This window comes from Tachypleus tridentatus, chromosome 9 (genome assembly GCF_004210375.1).
Source record: "Tachypleus tridentatus isolate NWPU-2018 chromosome 9, ASM421037v1, whole genome shotgun sequence".
Lineage (NCBI taxonomy): Eukaryota > Metazoa > Arthropoda > Merostomata > Xiphosura > Limulidae > Tachypleus > Tachypleus tridentatus.
The window spans coordinates 9,758,420-9,771,322 of record NC_134833.1 but is presented as its reverse complement, the minus strand read 5'-3'; the positions used below and the strand labels follow the sequence as shown (position 1 = coordinate 9,771,322).

General features: G+C 33.6%; 2 protein-coding genes across 3 annotated transcripts in view; one reads left to right on the top strand and one right to left on the bottom strand.

Annotated features, from left to right (window-relative positions):
• The window catches only part of LOC143224740 (glutamate receptor ionotropic, NMDA 2A-like), a 373,609-nt gene that overhangs the window by 261,514 nt on the left and 99,192 nt on the right, over positions 1-12,903 (bottom strand). The gene's annotated exons all lie outside the window — the stretch shown is intronic.
• LOC143226923 (glutamate receptor ionotropic, NMDA 2B-like) overlaps positions 1-12,903 on the top strand; it is a 179,274-nt gene that overhangs the window by 155,330 nt on the left and 11,041 nt on the right. The window contains exon 10 of the mRNA XM_076458483.1: positions 2,553-2,678. Coding sequence (XP_076314598.1) covers positions 2,553-2,678 — 126 coding nt within the window. The remainder of the gene's footprint in view (positions 1-2,552; positions 2,679-12,903) is intronic.

Below are 12,903 nucleotides of genomic sequence, written 5' to 3'. Positions count from 1 at the left end.
ATACTTGACTTCGTTTATATAGAACTGCAAATAGAAACAACAAGGATTAGAAACGTTTTTGTCATTATGTGTGACTCTGTCCTGTGTGATTTTTATTATTGTGTTTTTCGTTAATGTTTATTCTGTGTATTATCTATTATTGTGTTTCATGTGCGTCTTTATTCTGTGCATTCTCTATTATTGTGTTTCATGTGCGTCTTTATTCTGTGCGTTTTCTATAAGATAAAAATTCGATATTAAAATTTGACATCATAAGCCTGAGGTTTCTAAATATAAGTAGGATCATACGACTGTAAAAACAGAATGTTATACTCCGATTATATTTTCTTTGACAGATACCAACAAAATAAACATTTTGCGATATTTTAAGCGTCACAGTTATAAAATACATTTTCTTTGTGATCTGTAACTAAATTAGTAAAGGTTTTGAAAATCTCTTTCACAGTCGGGTAACGAACTCTCCTAAATGAAATAATACAGATATATAACAAGTGAGTTTAATTGTCACAATTCCAATGTGAAACCTTACATTTGAACACCACTATGACCACCTCACGCGACACAGTATGACTCTTACATAATAATTAATGCTTTTTCTAAACTGATCATTTATCAAACTGCTTCCTAATGGCATGACAGAAACACCACCAACCATAATAAGTATATCTAATTATTTCTCAGGTTTTAGGTATATTCAAACCGTTACTTTATGAACACAGGAACACCATCAATCTCGTAATCAATTTCTTTAATTACTGCTCAGCTTTTATGTGTATTTAAACCATTACTATATTAACACAGAAACAACATCAATCTTATAATCAGTTTCTCTAATTACTGCCCACGTTTTCTGTGTATTTAAACCATTACTATATTAACACAGAAACATCATCAATCTCGTAATCAGTTTCTCTAATTACTGCCGACGTTTTATGTGTATTTAAACCATTACTATATTAACACAGAAACACCATCAATCTTATAATCAGTTTCTCTAATTACTGCCCACGTTTTCTGTGTATTTAAACCATTACTATATTAACACAGAAACATCATCAATCTCGTAATCAGTTTCTCTAATTACTGCCCACGTTTTATGTGTATTTAAACCATTACTATATTAACACAGAAACACCATCAATCTTATAATCAGTTTCTCTAATTACTGCCCACGTTTTCTGTGTATTTAAACCATTACTATATTAACACAGAAACACCATCAATCTTATAATCAGTTTCTCTAATTACTGCCCACGTTTTCTGTGTATTTAAACCATTACTATATTAACACAGAAACACCATCAATCTCGCAATCAGTTTCTCTAATTACTGCCCACGTTTTATGTGTATTTAAACCATTACTATATTAACACAGAAACACCATCAATCTTATAATCAGTTTCTCTAATTACTGCCCACGTTTTCTGTGTATTTAAACCATTACTATATTAACACAGAAACACCATCAATCTCGCAATCAGTTTCTCTAATTACTGCCCACGTTTTATGTGTATTTAAACCATTACTATATTAACACAGAAACATCATCAATCTCGTAATCAGTTTCTCTAATTACTGCCAACGTTTTATGTGTATTTAAACCATTACTATATTAACACAGAAACACCATCAATCTCGCAATCAGTTTCTCTAATTACTGCCCACGTTTTATGTGTATTTAAACCATTACTTTTATTTTTGTTCTTTAAATGAAAGTTTTGATATGTAAAACCCATACAAATTATTCCGGATGTGAATGGTTTGTAAACAAGTTGAGCATTTGAACCCAGTGTTAGTGAATGGTCTCTAAGCATGTTTGTTTTTTTGCTTTTTTTGTTTTTGAATTTCACGCAAAGCTACTTGAAAGCTATCTGCGCTAGCCGTCCATAATTTAGTAGTGTAAGACTAGAGGGAAAGCAGCTAGTCATCGCCACCCACCGCCAACTCTTGGACCAACGTATTTTACCAACGAATAGTGGGATTGACCGTCACATTATAACGCTCCCACGGCTGAAAGGGCGAGCATGTTTGATGCAACCGAGCATGTTCGAACCCGCCACCCTCGGATTACGAGTCGAACGTTTTAACACACTTAGCCATGCCAGGCCTGTGTTTTCTTATAGCAAAGCCACATTGGGCTACCTGCTGAGCCCACCGAGAGGACTCGAACCCCTGATTTTACCGTTTTCAATCCGTAGACGTACCGCTATACTAACGGTGGACTGTAAGAAAGTGAAGTGTGTGTGGAAGGCTTTTTGTAATTTGAGCATTTTACAGTGTAACTTGCTGTTTTAATTTCTTTATGATTCAGAACCGTTTGATTAAATATTCTGTTTATTTTTTTATTTTTCTCTATATTTCAGAACCACTTGACACAATATCCTGGATACATTTTATTTTTCTATATTTTAGAACCACTTGATCCGATATCCTGGTAATTATTTTTTATGTTTCAGAACCATTTGATATTATATCCTGATTAGTTTTTGTATTTTTTATATTTCAGAACCACTTCATACAATATCCTGGTTATTTTTTTTTTTATATTTCAGAACCATTTGATACAGTATCCTGGTTACTAATTCTCCTTGTAAGTATCCAACTAGCCGCATTTTTTATATTTTTTTTCGAGTGGATGAGCCCCTCTGGATATAACATGAAAGGAATACCCCCTGGAGGTAAGAATTCAAAACAAATGTTTTAAAGTTCCTGTGTTTATTAAACTAAACTACATAAACTTAGTCATTCAGTATCAAGATAGTTTAAACTATAATAAATAACCAATCAGTGAAAAGTTCACAACCATTTTCTGAGTTTCACGTTAGATTCTTTGTGACGTCATACATAGGAACGACACTTTTCTCTCGAATGAGTTTTAGTTTTTTAAAGATTTAATTGAGTTGTCAGTGAACAAGCTAGGGATATAAAATTGAAGTTGATTAATATCAGTTATTCCAACACTTAATATAAAATATTTCTTTATACCAAGTCTTCAGAATGAGTTTCTTTGTTTTTGAATTTCGCGCAAAACTACACGAGAGCTATCTGTGCTAGCCGTCCCTAATTTGTAGTGTAAGACCAGAGAGAAAACATCTAGTTATCACCACCCACCGCTAACTCTTGAGCTACTCTTTTACCAACGAATAGTAGGATTGACCACAACATTATAACGCTGATAGGGTGAACATGTTTGGTGTGACAGGAATTTTAACCCGCAACCCTCAGTTCAGAATGAGATTAGTTTGTGATATTATTCTTGTTCTCTATACTTCAAACTACCTCACATTGGAACTGTCGATATATACTTCTAACTACTTCACATTGGAACCATCGATATATACTTCAAACTACTTTACATTGGAACCATCGATATATACTTCAAACTACTTCACATTGGAACCATCGATATATACTTCAAACTACCTCACATTGGAACTGTCGATATATACTTCAAACTACTTCACATTGGAACCATCGATATATAGTTCAAACTATTTCACATTGGAACCATCGATATACACTTCAAACAACTTCACATTGGAACTGTCGATATATACTTCAAACTACTTCACATTGGAAATGTCGATATATACAACAAACTACTTCACATTGGAACCATCGATATACACAACAAACTACTTCACATTGGAACTGTCGATATATACTTCAAACTACTTCACATTGGAACCATCGATATATACAACAAACTACTTCACATTGGAACCATCGATATATACTACAAACTACTTCACATTGGAACCATCGATATATACAACAAACTACTTCACATTGGAACCATCGATATATACAACAAACTACTTCACACTGGAACCATCGATATATAGTTCAAACTATTTCACATTGGAACCATCGATATATCTTCAAACAACTTCACATTGGAACTGTCGATATATACTTCAAACTACTTCACATTGGAAATGTCGATATATACAACAAATTACTTCACATTGGAACCATCGATATACACAACAAACTACTTCACATTGGAACTGTCGATATATACTTCAAACTACTTCACATTGGAACCATCGATATATACTTCAAACTACTTCACATTGGAACCATCGATATATACAACAAACTACTTCACACTGGAACCATCGATATATACTACAAACTACTTCACATTGGAACCATCGATATATACAACAAACTACTTCACATTGCAACTGTCGATATATACTTCAAACTACTTCATATTGGAACCATCGATATATACTACAAACTACTTCACATTGGAACCATCGATATATACAACAAACTACTTCACATTCGAACCATCGATATATACTTCAAACTACCTCACATTGGAACTGTCGATATATACTTCAAACTACTTCATATTGGAACCATCGATATATACTTCAAACTACTTCACATTGGAACTGTCGATATATACTTCAAACTACTTCATATTGGAACCATCGATATATACTTCAAACTACTTCACATTGGAACCATCGATATATACTTCAAACTACTTCACATTGGAACCATCGATATATACTACAAACTACTTCACATTGGAACTGTCGATATATACTTCAAACTACTTCACATTGGAACCATCGATATATACTACAAACTACTTCACATTGGAACCATCGATATATACTTCAAACTACTTCACATTGGAACCATCGATATATACTACAAACTACTTCACATTGGAACTGTCGATATATACTACAAACTACTTCACATTGGAACCATCGATATATACTTCAAACTACTTCACATTGGAACCATCGATATATACTACAAACTACTTCACATTGGAACCGTCGATATATACTTCAAACTACTTCACATTGGAACCATCGATATATACTTCAAACTACTTCACATTGGAACCTTCGATATATACTTCAAACTACTTCACATTGGAACCATCGATATATACAACAAACTACTTCACATTGGAACCATCGATATATACTACAAACTACTTCACATTGGAACCATCGATACATACAACAAACTACTTCACATTGGAACTGTGGATATATACTTCAAACTACTTCACATTGGAACCATCGATACATACAACAAACTACTTCACATTGGAACTGTGGATATATACTTCAAACTACTTCATATTGGAACCATCGATATATACTACAAACTACTTCACATTGGAACCATCGATATATACAACAAACTACTTCACATTGGAACCATCGATATATGCTTCAAACTACTTCACATTGGAACCATCGATATATACTTCAAACTAATTCACATTGGAACCATCGATATATACTTTAAACTACTTCACATTGGAACCATCGATATATACTACAAGCTACTTCACATTGGAACCATCGATATATACTACAAACTACTTCACATTGGAACCATCGATATATACTTCAAACTACTTCACATTGGAACCATCGATATATACTACAAACTACTTCACATTGGAACTGTCGATATATACTACAAACTACTTCACATTGGAACCATCGATATATACTTCAAACTACTTCACATTGGAACCATCGATATATACTACAAACTACTTCACATTGGAACCGTCGATATATACTTCAAACTACTTCACATTGGAACCATCGATATGTACTTCAAACTACTTCACATTGGAACCTTCGATATATACTTCAAACTACTTTACATTGGAACCATCGATATATACAACAAACTACTTCACATTGGAACCATCGATATATACTACAAACTACTTCACATTGGAACCATCGATACATACAACAAACTACTTCACATTGGAACCATCGATATATACTACAAACTACTTCACATTGGAACCATCGATACATACAACAAACTACTTCACATTGGAACCATCGATATATACTATAAACTATTTCACATTGGAACCATCGATATATACTTCAAACTACTTCACATTGGAACCGTCGATATATACTTCAAACTACTTCACATTGGAACTGTCGATATATACTTCAAACTACTTCACATTGGAACCATCGATATATACTTCAAACTACTTCACATTGGAACCATCGATATATACTTCAAACTACTTCACATTGGAACCATCGATATATACTACAAACTACTTCACATTGGAACCATCGATATATACAACAAACTACTTCACATTGGAACCATCGATATATACTTCAAACTACTTCACATTGGAACCATCGATATATACTTCAAACTACTTCACATTGGAACCATCGATATATACTACAAACTATTTCACATCGGAACCATCGATATATACTACAAACTACTTCACATTGGAACCATCGATATATACTACAAACTATTTCACATTGGAACCGTCGATATATACTTCAAACTACTTCACATTGGAACTGTCGATATATACTTCAAACTACTTCACATTGGAACCATCGATATATACTTCAAACTACTTCACATTGGAACCATCGATATATACTTCAAACTACTTCACATTGGAACCATCGATATATACTACAAACTACTTCACATTGGAACCATCGATATATACAACAAACTACTTCACATTGGAACCATCGATATATACTACAAACTACTTCACATTGGAACCATCGATATATACTTCAAACTACTTCACATTGGAACCATCGATATATACTACAAACTATTTCACATCGGAACCATCGATATTACTACAAACTACTTCACATTGGAACCATCGATATATACTACAAACTATTTCACATCGGAACCATCGATATATACTACAAACTACTTCACATTGGAACCATGGATATATACTTCAAACTACTTCACATTGGAACCATCGATATATACATCAAACTACTTCAAATTGGAACCGTCGATATATACTTCAAACTACTTCACATTGGAACCATCGATATGTACTTCAAACTACTTTACATTGGAACCTTCGATATATACTTCAAACTACTTTACATTGGAACCATCGATATATACTACAAACTACTTCACATTGAAACCATCGATACATACAACAAACTACTTTACATTGGAACCTTCGATATATACTTCAAACTACTTCATATTGGAACCATCGATATATACTACAAACTACTTCACATTGGAACCATCGATATATAATTCAAACTATTTCACATTGGAACTGTGGATATATACTTCAAACTACTTCATATTGGAACCATCGATATATACTACAAACTACTTCACATTGAAACCATCGATACATACTACAAACTACTTCACATTGGAACTGTCGATATATACTTCAAACTACTTCATATTGGAACCATCGATATATACTACAAACTACTTCACATTGGAACCATCGATATATACAACAAACTACTTCACATTGGAACCATGGATATATACCCCAAACTACTTCACATTGGAACCATCGATATATACATCAAACTACTTCAAATTGGAACCGTCGATATATACTTCAAACTACTTCACATTGGAACCATCGATATGTACTTCAAACTACTTTACATTGGAACCATCGATATATACTACAAACTACTTCACATTGAAACCATCGATACATACTACAAACTACTTCACATTGGAACTGTCGATATATACTTCAAACTACTTCATATTGGAACCATCGATATATACTACAAACTACTTCACATTGGAACCATCGATATATACAACAAACTACTTCACATTGGAACCATCGATATATAATTCAAACTATTTCACATTGGAACTGTGGATATATACTTCAAACTACTTCATATTGGAACCATCGATATATACTACAAACTACTTCACATTGGAACCATCGATATATACAACAAACTACTTCACATTGGAACCATCGATATATAGTTCAAACTACTTCACATTGGAACCATCGATATATACAACAAACTACTTCACATTGGAACTGTCGATATATACTTCAAACTACTTCATATTGGAACCGTCGATATATACTACAAACTACTTCACATTGGAACCATCGATATATACTTCAAACTACTTCACATTGGAACCATCGATATATACTTCAAACTACTTCACATTGGAACCATCGATATATACTTCAAACTACTTCACATATGAACTGTCGATATATAATTCAAACTACTTCACATTGGAACCATCGATATATACTACAAACTACTTCACATTGGAACCATCGATATATACTACAAACTACTTCACATTGGAACTGTCGATATATACTTCAAACTACTTCACAATGGAACTGTCAATATATACTACAAACTACTTCACATTGGAACCATCGATATATACTTCAAACTATTTCACATTGGAACCATCGATATATACTTCAAACTACTTCACATTGGAACCATCGATATATACTTCAAATTACTTCACATTGGAACCATCGATATATACTTCAAACTACTTCACATTGGAACCATCGATATATACTACAAACTATTTCACATTGGAACCATCGATATATACTTCAAACTACTTCACATTGGAACCGTCGATATATACTTCAAACTACTTCACATTGGAACTGTCGATATATACTCAAACTACTTCACATTGGAACCATCGATATATACTACAAACTACTTCACATTGGAACCATCGATATATACTTCAAACTACTTCACATTGGAACCATCGATATATACTACAAACTATTTCACATTGGAACCATCGATATATACTTCAAACTACTTCACATTGGAACCATCGATATATACTTCAAACTACTTCACATTGGAACCATCGATATATACTACAAACTACTTCACATTGGAACCATCGATATATACTTCAAACTACTTCACATTTGAACTGTCGATATATACTTCAAACTACTTCACATTTGAATTGTCGATATATACTACAAACTACTTCACATTTGAATGTCGATATATGCTACAAACTACTTCACATTGGAACCATCGATATATACAACAAACTACTTCACATTGGAACCATCGATATATACTACAAACTACTTCACATTGGAACCATCGATATATACTTCAAACTACTTCACATTGGAACCATCGATATATACTACAAACTACTTCACATTGGAACCATCGATATATACTACAAACTACTTCACATTGGAACCATCGATATATACTACAAACTATTTCACATTGGAACCATCGATATATACTACAAACTACTTCACATTGGAACCATCGATATATACATCAAACTACTTCACATTAGAACCGTCGATATATACTTCAAACTACTTCATATTGGAACCGTCGATATATACTACAAACTACTTCACATTGGAACCATCGATATATACTTCAAACTACTTCACATTGGAACCATCGATATATACTTCAAACTACTTCACATTGGAACCATCGATATATACTTCAAACTACTTCACATATGAACTGTCGATATATAATTCAAACTACTTCACATTGGAACCATCGATATATACTACAAACTACTTCACATTGGAACCATCGATATATACTACAAACTACTTCACATTGGAACTGTCGATATATACTTCAAACTACTTCACAATGGAACTGTCAATATATACTACAAACTACTTCACATTGGAACCATCGATATATACTTCAAACTATTTCACATTGGAACCATCGATATATACTTCAAACTACTTCACATTGGAACCATCGATATATACTTCAAACTACTTCACATTGGAACCATCGATATATACTTCAAACTACTTCACATTGGAACCATCGATATATACTACAAACTATTTCACATTGGAACCATCGATATATACTTCAAACTACTTCACATTGGAACCGTCGATATATACTTCAAACTACTTCACATTGGAACTGTCGATATATACTCAAACTACTTCACATTGGAACCATCGATATATACTACAAACTACTTCACATTGGAACCATCGATATATACTTCAAACTACTTCACATTGGAACCATCGATATATACTACAAACTATTTCACATTGGAACCATCGATATATACTTCAAACTACTTCACATTGGAACCGTCGATATATACTTCAAACTACTTCACATTGGAACCTTCGATATATACTACAAACTACTTCACATTGGAACCATCGATATATACTTCAAACTACTTTACATTTGAACTGTCGATATATACTTCAAACTACTTCACATTTGATTGTCGATATATACTACAAACTACTTCACATTTGAATGTCGATATATGCTACAAACTACTTCACATTGGAACCATCGATATATACAACAAACTACTTCACATTGGAACCATCGATATATACTACAAACTACTTCACATTGGAACCATCGATATATACTTCAAACTACTTCACATTGGAACCATCGATATATACTACAAACTACTTCACATTGGAACCATCGATATATACTACAAACTACTTCACATTGGAACCATCGATATATACTACAAACTATTTCACATTGGAACCATCGATATATACTACAAACTACTTCACATTGGAACCATCGATATATACATCAAACTACTTCACATTAGAACCGTCGATATATACTTCAAACTACTTCACATTGGAACCATCGATATGTACTTCAAACTACTTCACATTGGAACCTTCGATATATACTTCAAACTACTTTACATTGGAACCATCGATATATACAACAAACTACTTCACATTGGAACCATCGATATATACTTCAAACTACTTCACATTGGAACCATCGATATATACTTAAACTATTTCACATTGGAACCATCGATATATACTACAAATTACTTCACATTGGAACCATCGATATATACTTCAAACTACTTCATATTGAAACCATCGATATATACTACAAACTACTTCACATTGGAACTGTCGATATATAGATCAAACTACTTCACATTGGAACCATCGATATATACTTCAAACTACCTCGCATTGGAACTGTCGAGATATACTTCAAACTACTTTACATTGGAACTGTCGATATATACCTCAAACTATTTCACATTGGAACTATCGATATATACTTCAAACTACTTCACATTGGAACTGTCGACTTTATTATATACCCATACATATATAAATAAATATGTATTTATACTATCACAAAATATTATACCACCAATAAATGCTAGGTACAAGTATAGATAAACCAACTTTAAACAACGTGAATGAGACATATCTGTCATCTCTATAAATAATTTACGACAAAGTTAGATGTTTTATTTGGAGATAGTTTCGTCATTCCCTCCAGTATAATACAAACAAAATACTGAATGTTTTATTGAAAATTCACTTCCAGTAATTTTAAAAAGTTCTGCTTCCAGAATATGCCGTGTTTAAAGTTAACGTAAAGTTTAAATAAACAATTGTGGTGTGTTTTTAGTTAACGAAACCAGTTGATTTTTTTAAATCTATTATACTTCAGAAATTACCCTTTAGATTGTAAAATTTATTCATAAGAACAACGTGCAGAACAAAGTTGGTAAGCCTTTATATCGTGTCCAACTTGTGTGTCAACAACACACACAAAAAAGTTCCTACGTCTTTAGGTTATGTCTAAATTTGAATAATTTATTCATGTCGAGAGTTTCCAAAGTATTCTAGTGGAAACTTTTATACTTTAAACTCATTCAAGAGTTCGTAATGAGTGTTTTTATGAGCTCTGTTTCAGGTGTGTCCAGACTCGTCTATCCAAATTTAATAAGCATATTTATTACCACGCATTTCCAGGACGGCCCGGCATGGCCAAGCGCGTAAGGCGTGCGACTCGTAATTTGAGGGTCGCGGGTTCGAACCGTGTCGGGCTAAACATGCTCGCCCTCCCAGCCGTAAGGGCGTATAATGTGACGGTCAATCCCACTATTCGTTGGTAAAAGAGTAGCCCAAGAGTTGGCGGTGGGTGGTGATGACTAGGCTGCCTTCCCTCCAGTCTTACACTGCCAAATTAGGGACGGCTAGCACAGATAGCCCTCGAGTAGCTTTGTGCGAAATTCCAAAACAAACATTTCCAGGACAATATGAGACTAAAGCTACGCATTTCCAAGACAATATGAAACTAAAACCACGCATTTCCAAGACAATATGAAACTAAAGCCACGCATTTCCAGGATAATATGAAAGTAAAGCCACGCATTTCCAGGATAATATGAAAGTAAAGCCACGCATTTCCAGGATAATATGAAAGTAAAGCCACGCATTTCCAGGATAATATGAAAGTAAAGCCACGCATTTCCAGGATAATATGAAAGTAAAGCCCAGATACCACTGGTAGGGGATCATCACAAGTTTGGCTCGGCATGGTCAGGTGATTAGGGAACAGAACTCGTGATCTGGTAGTGACGTGTTCGAGTCCCCTCACACCAAATATACTCACCTTTTTAGCCATGAGGGCAATTTCATGTGATAGTCAATCCCACTATTCGTTGGTAAAAAAACTAACTAATGTATATGCTTCTATTTTAACTAAGTTTTATCTTACTTAAGCCTTAAGCTTATTAACTGTATAACCTAACGAAGTAAGGCGTTACTTACAATACTTCCTGTTCGAAATCTCTGCTATAATCTGGAGATATAGGCCTATTGTTTCTCCTCCAAAAATAAATTCACGACCGACTTTCAAGGAAGACTCCATTTCTGTTGTAACTGTTTGTCAGAAGAAGTCTGATGTATTTAAATAACAGAAGAAAGATGTATACTTGTAGATGATTTTGTGGTGATCTCGGGATGAAAGTATAACATAGAAGGTTTTCCTGAAATTAAAACGAAAATATGAAAACCTTTAATTTAGTTTTTCTCTAAAACAAATTAGAATTAATGTAATTTTCTTTTTGTATGTTTGTTGTGATTTCCTCTTTTGTTATCATTGTTGTTAACCTATACTGTTTGTTCGCTTTTGGTGTAACACGAACCTATAACAGTGGGCTATCTGCGCTTTTCCAGTAGCAGGTATTAAACCCGTATTTTAGTGCTTCAACTTGTGGAACCTGCCGCTTGGGCAC